This window comes from Anoplolepis gracilipes, chromosome 3, assembly GCF_047496725.1.
Source record: "Anoplolepis gracilipes chromosome 3, ASM4749672v1, whole genome shotgun sequence".
NCBI classification, from domain to species: domain Eukaryota; kingdom Metazoa; phylum Arthropoda; class Insecta; order Hymenoptera; family Formicidae; genus Anoplolepis; species Anoplolepis gracilipes.
This window is the reverse complement of record NC_132972.1, coordinates 1,607,791-1,626,846: the sequence shown is the minus strand read 5'-3', so window position 1 is coordinate 1,626,846 and position 19,056 is coordinate 1,607,791. Positions and strand designations below refer to the sequence as shown.

General features: G+C 30.8%; 1 protein-coding gene and 1 non-coding gene across 4 annotated transcripts in view; both read right to left on the bottom strand.

Moving 5' to 3' along the window:
* The window catches only part of LOC140663490 (xaa-Pro aminopeptidase 1), a 34,598-nt gene extending 17,469 nt beyond the window's left edge, over positions 1–17,129 (bottom strand). Inside the window, exon 1 of one of the 3 annotated variants that reach the window (XM_072887700.1) lies at positions 16,449–17,129. In XM_072887700.1, the coding sequence (XP_072743801.1) occupies positions 16,449–16,494 (46 nt within the window). In that variant the 5' untranslated portion in view covers positions 16,495–17,129. Of the gene's footprint in view, positions 1–7,875; positions 8,505–16,448 lie in introns of those variants that run through there. The other 2 variants (XM_072887703.1, XM_072887701.1) reach the window with 2 other exon arrangements.
* Trnaa-agc (transfer RNA alanine (anticodon AGC)) lies at positions 5,397–5,469 on the bottom strand. The gene has a single exon. It is a non-coding gene; the product is annotated as a tRNA-Ala (tRNA).
* Positions 17,130–19,056: the final 1,927 nt, after the last annotated feature.

Genomic DNA, 19,056 nt, shown 5'->3' with positions numbered 1-19,056 from the left:
GGCTTGCAAGTTAATTGACTCACGAACATCCCAACCCTGTTCGTATCGCGATAAAAATATCAAAGATAAAAACTAATTAAGCGACTTTAAATTAAGCGAATTATATAAAAGTCGTATCTTATTTCTTCATTGCATTAATTTCATTTTTATTAAATCGCAGTGAATTTTTAACCACTTATGATTTAAAAACTATCTCGTTACTTTGTTTAAAGAAAGATAGACTCCATAGGGTGATTAAAGAACTCGTCATTAAAATTAAGATCGAGGATTCTACGTGATATATTTTTATACAATAAAAAAAAATCATATATAACAATACAATTGATTGAATTTTAGAAAAAAAATTATGCCTTTTATAAGATATGTATCTATATCAAGATATTGATAAATATTCTTGTTAATCTTTATATTTTTTTCGATAATTGAATGAAGAATTTGTTAGAGAGAAATTTATTAAACGACGAGAGAATTCATCGGCCGATAAACAAACTGCGCTAAATTACAATTCTGGCACCTGTATAAATTCACCGCACACATTTGCGTGAATGATGCACCGCACCCGATGCGAGTCATTCATCTTACTCCCACCGACAACACTGACCATTTTTTGTTTACAGATATTGGATAAGTGACAGCGCGACGTAGCAGGGCCGTATGAAGATACAGGGGGATCACGTCGTGTCGGATAAGAGGCGGAGCGTGCGCCAATGTCGTTCGTGTCCGGATGCGAGGGTGGGGGCATTAATTAGGGTGGAACAATAGAGAACGAGAATTTTTACCAGGGTCGCATAGCGCACAGGAGATCGAGGCGTGGGAGTAGTATCGTCGTCGGTGTCTGGGTCCCGGCAAAACTGAACGGAAACCGTCGCGAGAGAGAAAGAGAGAAAAAAAATGATATCTCATTCCTTTTTTTGCGTCAACAAAAATTCAGTAATTTATCAAGCGTTTCTATCTTCAATTTTTTCCTTTTCTTTTAAAAAATAGGTACATTAGTGTATATGTATATATATGCTTATATTATAATGGTATATTATACTGTAGAAAATTAACTGTACAATCGTAGGTAATGATAACCTTTTCGCGATTGATTTTCAGATTCAGCGCGAAAATTCGAATACTAGAGAATTTAGCGAATGTGAAAAGAACGATGGGACGGTAATACATATTATATAATATTTATAAATGTGTATTTGTGTGCCGGGGTTAACACGTGTTCGAATACGCACAACAGTTTTCACCTGATTTATCCGCTTATTCGTGAAACGTTACACGTTCGTACATTGAGAGGTATAATAGTAATTTATGTAAGCAATTACGCAATATTATACCGTAGCCCGCTCATCCATGTGTGGAGCCTCTGTCATGCGAAATTTAACGTATCATTTATCAATCTTGTCGCAGTAAAAGCGTTAAACTTCGATATTTGTGACGAGTATTTCATAAGAAGTAAGGTAAATCAGCAGAAAATAAATTTCGGCCTTTTATAAAAATAGAATTCAACCTCAATTTCAAATTTAGGTATTGATTCAAAGAGATTTTGGGGATTCTCATATATTAATATATTTACATGTAGAGTGAATTAAATATATACGTTTATTTTTCATATTTCTTTCAATATATTCTAGAGAACAAATAATTTCTTCAATATCGCGTGTTTGTCTGTTCTCTCATTTATATATGATTATATAAATATTTTTATATTCTTAAATACTTTATTAATACGTAAGTTCTAAAAGCAGTAATTGGTTTGTTAAATTACATTTATAAATTAGTTTATATAGAGATAGAACAGAAAAAACAACTCTGTGATTTTATATATCAATGATATATGTATATTAATAATATATTATTTAGTTATGATGGCTTATTGGATCGGCAGACAATCGCCATTAATAAATTGCGAAGAAAGTTTCTATTGGCATTTTCAATGAGAACATGTGTGTGCTGGAAGTATTTACAACAATATATTTTAATTCTATCGCTTATGTTTTAACCTGATTTTTGACAGTTTAGAAAACTACCGATAAAACGATAGTTTTAAAGTGCGAATATTTATTTGATATCTCGACGAGAACGTCGATGAAAATAGCAATCTTTCAGCGTGAAATAAATAAAATATAACTATTTCTTCTCAGATTCGTAAACGGCTACTTTGTTTTAAGGACAAGGACATTAAGGAATAAAGGGCCTGGGGGGCGATGCGTGGCCTTACCAAGGTATCAGCCTCTATAGGGAGTGTTCAAAGGGCCCGAGAGTTCCCCTCGCCAGCGAGCATCGTGCACACCATAACGACGCGTACGTATGCACGTACGCACGTACGCGCGCATGCACGCACGCGTTTCCCCATAGGCTCGACACGCTCGCGCGAGCTGCTTAGCCTTACGCACTGCTGGGCGCACATCGGTTATCGGGGAAACATGATCTCCGCCTTGCTCCTTTGACTCCTCCTTTACTCCTTTTTGGACCGAGGCCGAAGCCTGACTGTGGTCCAACTGTGCACGGGACGCATAAACAACGAGCATTCTCGAGAGGCTTTGCGCGCGCAGGCGGCGAGTGTGAAAGAACGATGTAAGTCTGTTAAAGTAATACTCTTGTAATGGAGCAGGATAAATACAACAGCCATTTGTCTTGTATTTAGTTTATTATTATTTAAATAAGTTTAACGAAATGATTTATTCGAAATAAAGAATTTTCTTGATTTTATTATGTCTCTTGCGTGTCTTTCTGAATTTACTTTTATACAACTCAGGTGATAAAATTTTTGGCTACTATTATACGATTTTATCAGTAACAGAAACTTATTAAAATTAATAAATGAGAGTGATTAAGTATGTATTATAATCATTTCATTTTTTTTTTATTCGAGAGAGGATCTTTTTATAATGCTATATTTTTTATATAATATTATATTAATACTATTATTAATTATATATATAAAGAAAGAGAGTAAGACGTGTTTGTGTCTGAAAGATTAGCAACAGGTATACCTGTTGAAAAGTGTTCTTGAGACTTACATTCGCACCGCTGCGCGTGTCAGACGTATTACGTCACCATATGCACACACGCATTATTAGGGTTGCAGGATGTGTCAAGCTTCTCTTCTCCCATCGTACCTGATTCATGCATTATATGCATGTATGTGGATATGCGCGACGCGACTCCATGCATGTTCCTACGGCACGTCGTGTCCCTCGCACGCGTCACAGGCACGTTCGTAATAATACTTGATATAAATACTGAATGATAATACGGAATACTGAAGCGCTGAACAAAGAAAAAACATGCGGAGCAACAGGAGAACACGAGTCGCGAGGGGTTGAACGATAGGCCTATATACGCGAGCGTTCCTTTCATTGACCCTATTACAGGATAGTGGGTCAACTTTTGGGGGTTGACGTGCATTCTTCGACTCGCTAGAATCGACTACCGACCCAAGCAACCATTTGTGTAAAGCCAATTCAACGCGCGTATATAATTATCCCTCTCTCTCACTTCTCCTTCTTTTTTGTTATTAACATTTGATCAGTGGTCGATAAAGTTAATTCAATGATTTTTGTCAAGATTTCAAATACAAAACTCGCATATAGACACTTTGACAATCTTACATTATTTTTAATATCGTCATTTTTATCCCACTTTTCACTTTGCTTATAATCTATAAGTACTATACAAATGCTTATCACTTTTCAGTTTGTATATTATTATTTTATATATATATTATGTTTAATCGAACACATGCACAAGTAACTAAATGAAAATAAAACTTTCATATAAATTATATCAATATATGTTGGCACGAAAGCCAACAAGAATAATAAAATTACTATCACATTTCTATGTCTAGACATCGCATTTTCTATTTGACTTGTTTACGGTAATGGTAAGTTTATTTTGAGATAGAATAATTTTAACTTTTCCAAGCACATATACACATACACACACTTGAAGATATCAAAATTATACCATAAAAAAAATAATGTTATTAATTTTATCGTATATCGTTATAGCAGAAATATATAGTAGTAACAGTAACGATAGAGCAAATTCACTAATAGCACGATGAGATGAATAAAGTTTAGTGCCGGATAAACTTTCTTGGAAAAATTAAAATATTCGAAATATATGAAGGCGAATGATTTTTAATCATATTACATCCTTTATAAATGTGACAGATTAGCAACGGTGCTCGAGGATTAGGACCAGAGAGCGTGAAGGAAGTTCTGAGACGTACAGAACAACACATACTTGACACATACGCGCACACACACATACTTACGTATACGTAGATGCATGCCGAGCGTTTCAGCTATGTGTATGTAGGTACAGATTAGAAGGTGGATTAGGAATAGCGCGTAGAACGTGAACCAGCATCAGTTAATCTAGGCACGTTTGTTGGTAAATCACGGTTTAGAATTAACCGGAGAACAGGCTAGTCGAGAAGGTGGCTAGAGGAGCTAAGCGAGCTTAGGCCAGCGCGGTAGAATGTCTAAATGCTATACCTGACGCGATGCGATTTCAACACAACGGACCTTCGTATATCGGCGATACAATCGCGTTAGAGAGCTCGGTTCAAACACTTTATCAATTTTATGTGTAATCACCTCTTTTGTAAAAAAAAATTAATTTTTTCTTATTAATTAAAAAAAATATATAGTTAAAAAATACAGAATTATTTTATAATATAATATTGTAATGTATATATATATATATATGTATACATTACAATAAAATAATACGTCCCTCTGTCTTTCTTTCAAACTAAATGATAAATCATGAAAAAGGTAGTAAGATTTTATTCTTACGCAAGTAAGAAGTTGTGTATTGCAATTCTAACTAATTGTAAGTGAAAAACAATTGAGAAAATAATTTAAAACATATTAATCTAAATTAAGTAATTTCTTTAAAATTTCATATATATGTATATTTTTTTTTATAAGAGAAAAAAAATTGCAAAAATTTTTGATGATCAATAAATTTTTCAATGTATCATTTATGTATATTAATCCAAATTAATTATCGTTTTATTCATAGTTATAGTTAACGCCATTATATTAAAAGGTCGAAAATAAATTGTCTTGTCTTTTCTGTTTCTTCTTTATCACTTGCTAATAAAAAATTCTGTATATCAAAATTGAACAAGATAAACAGTTCTAAACAATTCGGTTGATTGCGGCTAAAAGATCGTATTTTTTTAATGAAATTTAATTTATAACTTTTTAAAATGAATGCAATAGTCGCCTAAATTATTCTTAAAAAAATGTAAAAGAATTAATATATATATAAATTTAATTTTTACAACTTTAAAATTTATTTCTTTAATATCAAAAATATATCTTTGAATAGAAAACATTATTGTACCCTAAATTCTTCTAATAATTAAAATGTAAAAAATATTTTGGAGGCGCCGGGTATCGATCCCGGTACCTCTCGCATGCTAAGCGAGCGCTCTACCATCTGAGCTACGCCCCCTTTAATGATAGAGTGATATTTTCAGCACCTCACGAGACCTTCAAATTCTATATTGACATATATAACAATTTTTGTTAAAATTTACAATTAAAAAAAAGTACAATAATTTTAATTTATTTTATTGTTATAATTACAAATATCATCATTAAAAGTTTTATTAATTTAATATTTCATTTTTTTCTCAATCTCTATTGTGTTGTATTGTTCTTTCTCTATTCTCTCTATTATCCTTTTCTGTAGTCATACATATTTATTCAATAATGTTGTTAATCTATTCATTATTATATATTACCTATTTTGTGAAATTACTTTAAAGGTTTTCTCAAACAAATGAAAATTGATGACTTTATTAATGAAAGCTTCAAAATGATTCAATATTCGTAATTAAGTTTGGTCGGAATAATTTGTAACACATTGATGAAATTTATCCGATGGTAGAAGTAGACACCGTGTTTATCGAAATTAAGCGATATATGTCAGAGTTTCAGTTTCCCAACGAGAGATATTTCCGTCTCTTCTGTTCAACATTTAATGTGCAGATGTAGTACTATGACCTATCCTACGGTCAGTTTGATTGATTGTCACACATGCTAAAATTTTGTATGCACTATAGAACGTCTTTTATTTCAAATACTGTGTAATATATGTGTGTATACATTTGTGTGTAAATATGTAATAAAATACATACATATTTCGTATTAGAATTTTAAATGTAAATTTTCCATTAAATTTTAAAATAGCTTTTCTTAGTGCAAATATAATTAAACGATTTTCTTTGAAAATTTCAGAATTCAACTAAGCTTTCATTCTCAGATTTGTATTTAATATATTTTTTATTTTTAAAATAAAATTCTGTATATAGCATAATTAAATTTTATAACCATGTATGTAAAATTTTTCTCATTTTTTACATTCTATTGACTAACAATAAGTCAGAAATAAAGATTTTGAAAAAGTAAACATTGAAAATCAACAACTGAAGAATAAGAATGTTCTTATTTTTTCACAGTTTTCAGGCTTCAATGTTTGAACGTTAACAAAGAGAAGAGGCTGCAATGAAAATTACCAATAATGTGCACATGTTATATAGAGCGATAATATTCCTTCAAACTCTACATTCTACGTGTCGTCTAAAGAAGAATAGGAGCCACGGAGCAACGGAAGGAGGAAGTGGGAAGAGGAAGTCGTTCGATCAGGACTCTCTGCCACGCTCGCGTCGATTTCGCATCGATCGGCAGTAGTTGATGTCACCGTTTCGCGGTGCACGCGTTCGGCGGCACGTTTCGCGATAACCATAAGCGCATCCGACAGATGTGGATGCGCTCACATCGGATTTCGAGCGAGATAGCAACGCGGAGCGAAAAGAGACGAAAGTACCGATGCGATTGCGAGAGACGGAGACGAGGAAAGCCGAAAGGAGGGAGAGAGTGAGAGGTCCTGCCAACCTCCATCGCAGTATGGTAGCCTGCTACATCAGGCAGCCTCTTTTCCGATAATTTGCCACTCATTAACATAAAACCGGGCCACGTGGCGAGCGAAGAACGGCGGACACCGGACGACGAGGAGGAGAACGCTTTATGAGGAGAGCGAGCCCTTCACCGTCTTATTTCTGACTAACAATGAATGAGGTCAGGTATATATTTCTACTGCGTTTTATTTTCTGACTTAAATGGTAATCGACTATTCGAAGGTAAATATTCAGATTATCAAAGGAAGCACGAACCTACAATTACAAGATTATTAATCATTCGTTAGTCTTATAAAATCAACAAACATGAATGAATTTAATCTTCGGAACTTTATAATATGAAAACGAGTGTGGTTTATTCAATGTGATTAATGCCATTTTGAGACATCCCTCGTACTTTATTTTTATTCATCGATCGCGACAATCATGCTTTTTTTCTAATTTTCAAAGGATAAAAAATATATTAATTAAGGTAAATGTTCCATGTAAAGAGGTTTTTCTCTCCTATTTTGTAAGAGATATATAATATATTTTATATATTTGAAGGCGTAGAACTAAATCTACTGAAAAATTATATTTACATATGAATATTATTTATTTATATTTTAAAGATTAATTATATATAAATGTCATTTTTTTTATATACATGTAAAATATGTATACATAAAAAATCGTGGAAAAATCCTTATACTGGACATTTATGTATCCAAATATATAGATGATGTATGTATATGTCGGATTCTTATAAAATCTTTCTATAAAATAACAAATTTCTCTTTTTAGGTCAAAACACGCAATAATTATTACACTATCTAAAATCTAAAGGATGGATGTTCTAAATTACTGAATTTTATTATATTTGCGTAAGAAAGAATTTGAATAAGACATGAATAATAAATTAGACCAATTTTATTATAATTATCAGCTAACGTACTCACCATAATACACCTGATACTTTGCTCGGTATACATGCATACTTTTAATATTCTCACTTCTGAACGATATCTTGATCACTTAAATTTTCACTAGTTTTATTGATATATTAATGCTTTTCTTTCGACACTACTGATGCTGCACGTTTTTTTTATTTTTACACAGGACAAATGTAATCTCGATAACCTAAAATCGGATGTGTGACGTGGTGGCGAATGATTATGATTATTATATCGTAATATGTAATTAAGCGGTCATAACACAGAAATTAACTTGATTCTGTTCCCGTTCGACACTCACGATGCTCGATCGCGATTATATTTTTTTGCATTACAAACGATTCTGATGCCGCAAATAATCGCGCGCGTAAATGACTTGTATGTATTACACAAATCAAAAATATAACTCTTATGACGTGAGCATAGATCTTTTATAGAGTTTTATAGAGCGCGCGTTCTCATTGGAGGCGAAAAGATAGTAGACACGTACAAAAGAAATTGACCAATCAAGTATCTAATGTACAGGATGCCATATTGTTATATACTTTTTTCATACTAGACGAATGATTGGTTAAGTTTTCTTTGCATTATCCATCTATAAATTTGTCTATCTAAACTCTTGTTTCTAACAAGAAAGTACACAGTCTATTTATATAAGTCTATGGATGTAAATTCTTCGTTAATTTCAACGCGACTTTAACAAATATATGTATATGTATATGATTATAAAACGCAATATCACGTAAAGGTTTTTATCACTAGTTAAACGCGTTATATATAATATTTATTAGATTTGTTGTATTAATTGGTAATATAGATTGTGCGAATATATATAACGCGCACGTGTTCTGGTATGAATGTCATAACAGGAAATTCGAACTAACCCTCATGACAGAGAGATGACACGTATAGTGACAGATACAAGGACGTCGTGCGCGAGGAGAGGAAGCGTGTCAGGGAGAAAAGCGAGTCGGGCAGAGCTTTGTTTACATTATCGTAGTAACGTGAGTACAGTCGCTATTCCGTTTAAAGTTATAACGTTGTAAAATATTGAGTCAAACACGGCAATTTCTACCGTGTGTTCTGTCAGCAATCTCGCGCTTATTGTTAGTATATCCTCTCGCAATGTCGCGAAAATAATCTTTCAATATAGGAACTTTCCAATATTCTCGTTCATATATCATTCACAGATGCATTTACTCATGTAATTTAAAATATCGAAATGTCGAAACGATAATCCTAAAAAAAGCAGAAATTCATAAAAAAAGCAAAGCATTGCGCTTCTGTATCACTCAAAAAAATGATCTTGCAACTTGAACAAAAATTTTCTAGGTGTAAAAAATTAACTGAAACAGATAAATTATTAGCAAATACCGTGATACTGCATATATTTGGCACTTAATCAATTTAAATGACAGAGACAGAATTTATATCTGTACTATTAGTGTAATTTGGACGGAAAATTTGTCTGCGATGCCTATCTCTAAGGCCTATTGTCAAGGACAATTATATTTGTGATTAATATTTGGCAATGGAATCTAAATTTTCTAGAGGTATTGTTAGAATATTGCTGCTATAAATTCTATACGTCACAAAGAATATTCTAACAGATAGAAGAAGTAGCGATAAATTTTAATTGAGACATCTAGAAATCTATCTACATTAGCAAAATATTTTTTTGAGTGTAGTCTATTGCGCACTTTGTGATGTCGAGTCGGGATGCAAATTTAACCTTCCGTTAAACGCAATATTGTCCCATTATTTTTCCCTGCTTTTAAAACAATTTCTTTAACACTTGGCTAACAAACCAGGTATATAAATTTATTAAAAAATATTTAATATGTAAAAAACAATAAATGTGTAAAAAAACAAATTGATTAATATTACAATGGATAAAGAAATCGATGTGTTAGTAACTTAAAAATAATAGGTACTTATGAAACATTGCGGAGGATTAATGACGATTACATCGTACTTAAATGTCGAAAGAACAGAATCAGAAAAGTTATTATATATATGTAACATTTGCGTTTTATTGTATACACATGTACATTTTAATAGAAACTAGCGCTCAAATAGTGCGATAGCCATGAGAGCCATATTTAATTCGCATAGTGCAAACTCGGAATCTCGAAATTGGATCACAATGACGTAACGTAATGGAACCGGAAATTAAGTCTAGTTTTCCCGCGCATTATATCGTCTGTCGCGTGCAGTCATTTGCGTTGAGTTGCTTGTCATGTGGCGCAAATTTAAATAAGCTCGAACATTGTGAGTTTTGAAAGAATAGAATCAAATTAATATTGAATTGCTATATATCATAATTACCTTTATGATTCTAATATGATTATATGATATGATCATAACCATTTGCTCCTTCACATCTAATTCAAGTTATGATTTTGTGTTTCAGAGAATAAATATCGCTCGCAAGTGATCATCACATCTAAGCGCAGTATCGGGAGTGCCGAAAAAAAGTACCGGAAGTGTCGAGAAAAGTATATGTCGGACGTCTGTCGTTTTATGCATAAATACCACACAGTATATCACGCCGTACAATGAAAACGTAAGCGTTTACATAAAGTAAACTCTGCGTGACAATAATTTCAAATATTGTGTCAAACATGTTAATATAAAATTGAAACAAGAGAATTTTGTTGGTAATTAAGGGCGTATATCGAGAGTGTCGAAAAAATCGGAAGTGTGAAGAAAAATATTGGTAATACCGAGAAAAATATCAGAAATCATGTTGAAAAAACTATTGGATAATTGCTTCATTATGCAGAGGTATGTACGATATATTGTAGATGTATATAATATCATAAATATATATAGTATATTATCGATGAGAGGGACAAAGTAATGGACAAGTCCGTCAAATGAACTCCGCGCGACCATAGCTTTAAATGTTGAAAGGACAAGAGTTCAGTTTAGTATATTAGCCATTTTATGTTTTTGAAACTTTCAAAGATTTAATTTTTATACTTCAAAATATATGAAATATGTAAATTTTATAAAATCTATAAGAGAAACATTCTGAATATACATTTTGAAGCCCCTGTATCTTGAACATTTATTTTAATTAAAGTCACATAAATTATAAAACTATGTAGGATGTGTATAGTCAATATATTTTTAATCTTTATAGTCTGGAATTCTGTTTATCTTTTTTTGAAAAAGCAAAAAAATTTTATACATACAAATTTATGTCAATTGAAAGATATTTTTATAAAGATAAAAACTCTATAATCATTTAAAATTCACGTAGTATATTTTTAATCATTTGTTTATTTCAATATCAATTCCTAAATTTATGAGTTTTGTCAAGTGTGTTTATAAACGATCGTGTTTTCTAAATTATAAATAAAAAATCAATAAAAAGGAGCAAAGCAACAAGGTAATAATATAAAATGACATTCGCAGTAGCGTGTATTTGTGCGTTCATGTTTTGACTTTCGATGTCGCAACATGTGTTCCCAAAGTATGGTATCTATTAATAATCGTTTCTATTTTAAACGATTAATATAGTTGCGAATATTTTTGCTAGTCTTTTACATCATCGTAAATTTTACGCTAACATATTATATAAAAAAATTAAAAATTTAATTAATAATTTAATCTAACTGAAAAATATTTTTGTTAATTCCTGAAGTAATAAAATTTATGATGAAACGAATATTTTTTTAATAGTTTGTAAATCTTTTTATATACTGTGTACAACAAGGATAAAATATTTCAATAATTAAAAATAACATAAAATATTTTAATATTGTATTCTGAATCGATAACATTCAAATCTTGATACAAAAATATCGAGAATGTCAAAATAATTTTCAAGTTATAAATGATTAAAATGGATCAACAGCATCGTTAATGGTAGAGTTCTTTAAATTCTCATATCGATATATTATTAATTTACGTGATATTTTCTATTTTAACTTTAATTGTTTATAATTCAGAAACTATAGTGACAGCTTTATTTAAGAATATCAATTCTAATTAATTTTCAGAGCACGCTATTCAAATTATTGTACAATGATAGCAAAACATTTGTTAGAAAATTACAAATTAAAATAATATCACTTTGCGTGTATATTATCTTTTTATTTTATAAGAAGTATAAAACTGGAGGTAACTTAAGCTAGAGATTACATCTCTGTGGTGCAGACTTTGCAAACGTAATTTAGGGGCGCCGAGAAACGTTGAATTTATCGGCCTTTATCGTTCGCGTCTGCAAAGGAATCTTTGGTATGTCGGCTACGCATAGTTGGCTCGAGTTTGCAACTTACTCCTAGTAAGCGAACGCCAACGAGCTTGAAGTATCCGCGTGTATAAGCAGCTTCCGCTGAATCGACGAGGCAGAATCATTACCTCGTAATCGTTATTCAGAAGTATCGACGATCGCTAAATTTCCACTTCAACTTCCGCTTCAACTTGCGAAGCATTACATCGCCCGTACTTTTATGCTAATTGAGATACAACTTTGTACAACCGTACTCGTGTAAATGATAGAAGGAAAACTTAAAAATAATAGAAGAAGAAAAACATTTAATATTTGAATTTAGTTAAATAATGTATATGATTATGAATTTATCTCTTCTCTTTCTCTCAGGAATTTAACCCGGCAATAGTTAAAAACACATGTCTATTGAAATACAAAGCCGGTACTATGTTACTTTAACCGAGTTTTAAATGCGATTAGCTCATTGATAGCTTGAACTCCGTCGGTTTGACAGCTTGATTTATTTTGCGCTTTTAATGCAAAAATTATGTCGAAGATAAATTTTTATCTAGAGGAAAATTAATTACACAATCATTATAGGCTGTTGAGACGATACACATGTACAAAGGAATACGAATAATTCTTTGATTCGAGAAAAAATTTTGGTTAACGGATGGTTAGATTATGGCTGACTCGGCAAAATTTTCAACTAAATTTCAAGCGTTGGTGCGACCGCAAACTTTCGTTATTTATAGGCCAACCTGCGTCTCTTCTGAAGTGCGTTCACCGCGCGATCGCAGCCAAATTCCAGCGTTTATTATGTTACGCTACGCGCATTACGTAGAATAATTCGCGTGACCAATTTTATTCGCACATGTGGCCCGTATATTTTCGCTAATACAACTAAATTTATGGATTATATCGTATTAGAAGTGACATCTCATATTTCAAAATAACATTCATATATTTCAATTATTTTCATATTTCTTAAATTGATAGACAATTAAGAGAATACTATAATAAAGGGATAATATCAAGAAAGTTTGCTTATATATATATTAACGCGATATATATTAACAGTATAATTGTTATTTTCTTTAAATATGCTATATGTAAAAGGTCTTTTTTTTATTAAGTATTTAATTTAGTATTTTTTATATCTATAATCTAAGTTTTTTTTATTATAAATATAGCAGAAAAAGGAGTTTTATTTTTTACCATGGAAAAAAATTTCTTGCTGAAGTATTTAATCTTTGTTAGAAATCTTATCTCATCGATGTATCATACTTTATTTAAAAGCTCTCCCGACAGTGACGTGGATGACATATTTGTGTTTCGTTGGAAAAGCTTTTTCTAGAAAGATGACAAAATATATAAATATAAGCTAGCATCAAAATATACACGCGCGATAAGTCTATATCTTTCTGACATTCTTTCATTCGATTTTCATTTATAGAATTTTAGTTCAACAATTTCATTAATATCCTACTTTTTGTTTTTTTCTGTTTTAAAAACAAAAATCTTACGTATGTTGTAGCATAAAGGTCCATTTATACATATCGGCAAAATCGGATTTGAAAGCATGGACAGAACGAAAAACGGAGGGTGAATTTTGTACTTTATATAAAGAACTTGATGAACTACATTTTATCAATATTTTCGAACGTAGGAAAATGAAAATATTTAATTGAACGTTACACGTATGCTGTACGGATGCGTATTTATATTTGTCCTACGTTCAGTGCCGTCCGTTCCGTGAAAATTTGGTCGCCAACGATATCGGCGATGTCAGGGTACGGAATAGTGTAAATACTTACATTTAATCATATGAAATCGAATCTAACATCGTACGGATATGAAAGGGATATGTATAAATGGATGTTTAATAGACCTTAATTAATAGATCATTCATATTATTAATGTAATGTATAAATTATACATACGGCATTGTCAAATGACGTGTGTGATCATAAAATATGATTACGCTTGCTTTGGAGGAAGCTAGAGAGTGCGACCACGCGCGCGCGCCTTTATGACACCTATAGAGGATATGACATTGAACTTAAATTGTTAATAACCTCCGGCCATGACTAAAATGACCGCAAGTATATGTTTCATACAAAATAGTAACTTCACAGTGTTTTCTTTTACACTAGATATACCTGAAAAAATTTTATATTGTATAATACGTTTTTTATTCAAGATTACGTCATACTTTTATCGATATCTTGATTATTCCTTGTAATAAAGTTACTGCACATTGCGATCGACAATTTCAATTTTTATTGCAAAGCAACGATCAATTCTCGATTATTGTGTATGAAATATGGAAAGATAAATATATTATCAACTAACAATAAGATTATTAATTTCAAATATCTTATTATTATATATATAATATTATTCTTATATGTTTTATTTATACTAATCTAATGAAAATTTTTTGTTAATGTATATGTATTTATTTGAGAAGAAAATTCTTCCTAATACGTTAAAAATATTTATATTAAAAATTATTTTAAATAACATTTTTCTTTTTCATCGTCGGTTCATGTTAATTAAAGCAATATCAACGAGAAGATAATTTAATTGAGGGTCTACCGTAGATTAAATTAGTTGTTTACGATCGTAGACCGCTATATGCGCAATCATGTAAACCATGGGGTTACGAAGGACGAATTTATATAATATTAAACGATCTCCTCTCGCGCTTGCAAAATATTTACACGTGAACGTTAAAGGATACTATTAAGTAACGAGTAGAAAAGAGTCATAATAGGATCAATTTATAAAGCTTCATTTTTATGAAGATTTATAAATTGATCCATTTATTTATAAAAGCTATTATTAATTTCTCAAATAGAAATTTTTACTTACATGTTATTTATTTATATTTTACTTACAATTTACTTACACTAAAATTGTTCAATAATGATTCGGTTTAAGTAATAAAAATTCAGATTAGATTTTTTTATCATATTATCCAATATTGTTAACATTGCAAGATTCTAATTTAATAATAAGTTTGGTTTCACGATTTCTTTATTTCAAAATTTGTTGATTCATATAAGTGATCATATATAATTAATTTCTTAGACAATGTAAAATATTGGATTCATACATTGCTATAACTTTTGTTTACACCTTTTTGTTTTATAGTTATTGTGCACATAAATTATAAATTTTAAGAGAATTTTCATTATATATATACATACGCGTGTGCACATAACTTAGGCAATAGTTTAATACAAATTTTTTTTCAATGAACAAACTTATTCTACGAGAAGAAAATTGTATCGAGAAAAAAATTTTTAATGATTTAATTGTATTGACTCTTTAAATTCGTTTCAATATGATTTTAATAGTCAAAACTAAGTTAAATTAATTTTAAATTAATTAATTTAAAAAAAATCTGTTTTATTTCTATAGAGAATAAAAAAATAAAATATGCGCGTGTGCGTAAGAAACTTAGCTTGATTTATTTTTTATTTATACAAAAGGAGTAATCAAGGAGCAACAAGTTTTATTTCTTCGCGTTATTAAAGCATTATCAATTCACAATCAAAGAAAAATCATTTATGTGTAAGGAAAGCAAACTAGCAGAATGATTGGCATCTGCAGTTCTCAAGAGGTTAAAAAAATTCATTGTTATCTCAGGAATTGAATCGGAAAATTATTATCATCAGAATCAACATAACTTATTATTTTTATAATCTGGTATTTCATTTTTCTTATATTGTTATTTTACTGGTAATTCACGGTTCTTTTTCAAATTTTCACGGTCTTGACAATTACATTTTTGTACGCGTTATGCTATTTTCATTTGATGACAATTTAATTACTTTGATGTATCACGTAATATATAGATCGCGCGCGCATATAATAAATAAAAGATGGGATATATAAATGATTAAAAAATATAAAAAAATTAATTTTAAAATGTAGTTTCATGATATTTCTTTATCGTATTCTTTATTCGTGTAATTTTATTTGCTTTATGTCATATTTGCATTATGTGTTTAACAAATGTTTTTGTTGGCGTTGTATATTTGAGAATTTGTCAATAACGTTTTCGAAAGGAACGTTGGCTTCTAAATTTATTCAAAGGTCTCAAAATTATTTTTATGATATCGGTTGCCAGTAGTTTTTACGATATCGGTTGAACAGTAATAATAAAATTCGATCGATTTTTAATGATCTCTTATCAGTTTATTAATTTTTTTGTCTCATAAAAAATGCGATTTTTTTTTAAAAAGATAATTTTATTCATTAATTAGAAAACGGTAATAGTTACGTAGTAATGTAAATAGTAGTAGATCGTACAATGATTTGTAAGAAATCGTTAATAAAAACTCACCTAGAACACAAGATGCAAGAAGAATTCGTAACACGAGCTTTTTCATGATGCGAAAATCTTTGATAGCGCTTCGATCTCGATGGCACGTTGAATTGGGATAAAAGGAGCAGCGTGATTTACGTCAAGACAGAACACGCGTTCTTATCTATATTTAGGCCGCACTGCAATAATAGCGCCGACTGTACCGAGGAAGAGTCTGGAGAACAGTGGTGAACTGTTTGCACCAGAGAAATGGTACTCTTCCGGTTTCGCTGTATCACCGATGCAATCGAGAGGGTTCGTGTGAATCCTGTATTATTAAAAAACTACTCGATGAAATTGTATTGCTCGCGCAATTCGTTCTACGAATCTTGCTTCACTCGATGTTTCATAGATAGAAACTGGGTTTGCACAATTTCCATCAATCGGTCGCTCTTTTGCAAAACTTGATTATGCAAGGGAAATGCGTTCTCGCCGAGTGTTTTCGAGCGCGATTTCGAAGATCTCTGGATAACAGTGAGAAATTATAAATCGATGATGAGTGCAGAAAAAATTTACGGCTGGACCTTTAATCCCGTTATAGATTACCCTGTCGAAGTGATGCGCGACGCGAGGGAGACTGATCGTCGCGGCTCTAATTTTCTGACTCTTCCTCCTCTTCTACTTCTTCCCACTAGATATTACCTCCTACATCGACTGCGGAGGTGGTGGTGCCTTGTTAAAAATTTATATTTATTTTTGTCCTGTTTTATTTTGATGTAAGAAAGTAGGCTTATTAATGGAAAAATATTAATCAAGTATGACTTAAAGATGATTAAATGAAATGAAGGATTTGTAGACTTCATCAATATTGTTAGAGGAAATCGCAGAGTGATTAATTAAATGTACGACTCGTTTATGTTGGATTATTTAATTGTAACTGTCATCTATTTATAGAGAAATGGAAAATTTTATGTTGCATATAAATAGTGAATCAAAACGATTGTTTTACTGCATTTTACACTATCAGATCGACAGACATTTATTAATTTTATTTAAAAAAAAATATATATTTTTAAAATAACAATGTATCATGCAAAATGAAATAAACTGACATTGATTACGAATGTTGTGAAAGTAATCTCTTATGTACGTTTTTCACTTAATCACTAGCAAATAGAACCGCTCTATTTTTGAGATGTAATCTTTAGTTTTCTGACTGATAGCTTTTGGTAAAGATCAGCTTAATAGACAACTCAGACAAGGATTCATTAAAAGAAAATCTATTTAAAGGATTTCCTTGATTAGTAAATCATACTTGATGCAGCACATTCCTGTTAATCTAATAATTAACGTCAATGGACGATAATAGAAATACAATCTTTATTATACGTAGTAATTGTTTGTATTGAAAATCGCGTAAACTAAAAAGTTTGTACATGATTATAAATTTGCAAAAATTTTATATCTCTATCACGTCCATTGATGAAATTCGTCGATTAATGCTCGACATTAAGATAAATTTCTGAAATGGGAATTGTATAATGGAATTTTGCAATGTAACATATTATCAATATTTATTTATTTCACTGATCATGACAAAGTAATAATTACGTAAAGCTGTTAAAGTAAAACCCCGTTATCACTAGATTGTGTACTGTATTTACAAGTATAGTTTGCATCCCACAAAAACTTCGTGACATTTTTTTCTCCAACGATATATATAAATATATATATATATATATATATTTATATTATATATATATATATATATATATATATATATATATATATATATATATATATATATTTTTTTTTTTTTTCTGTGACGCGTGTAGCTCTTGCTCGTCATATAAAGACCAGGCGAGTAAAGCTAAAGTTTAGTTTTTGTTTTTGTTTTCGTTTTCCTATCTCTTTATCTCTTCTTAATCCCTTTCATTCGGATAAATAAATGTAAGCGCCGCCATTATCTGCCATATAAGAAATGATTATTGTACCCAAAACCCCGTTCAGTGAAGTAGTCAAGTAAAATATTCTAGTTAACAATAAATTATTAAATATCTATTCACAAATGTATGTATAGGCTATCGTTATTACTATCATCATCGTCGCCGGACACTGCCATTCTCGCCATTATTCTCGATGTCGTTATCACTATTCTTACATATACACGCTCTAGGGCTTACTGTATTTGTGTGTGTTGTCAGTGGGAATTGGAAGTTTACGAGCTTTGATGGTGAGTCTTCCTAATCGGACGATATTAAGATACATTGAGAGACGGTCGTCTATTGAATGCTACAAGTGTCAGCATCCGAGTATATTTTATCGTGAGTAAATGTCGCACGATAAGGAAAATTCACCATAAAATCTTACTAATTTCTGATATTTTATTCTAGTTATCAACAATACGGATGAAAGATTACTTCTGTGATATAAAATGGATCTGTTTGTGTTACAAAATGAATTTTATCTATGATACCTTATTGAATGAGACATTGTACATTGTTTTATGAATTATCTTGAGCGAGTTGCACCGAAAAGTTAACTTATCGTGATTCATTTACGAGGTACGCAAAGAATCATAGTCTGCGCACAGAATATATATACAAAGATATTGTTTTATACGTAACATTTTTACGCGTACACGATA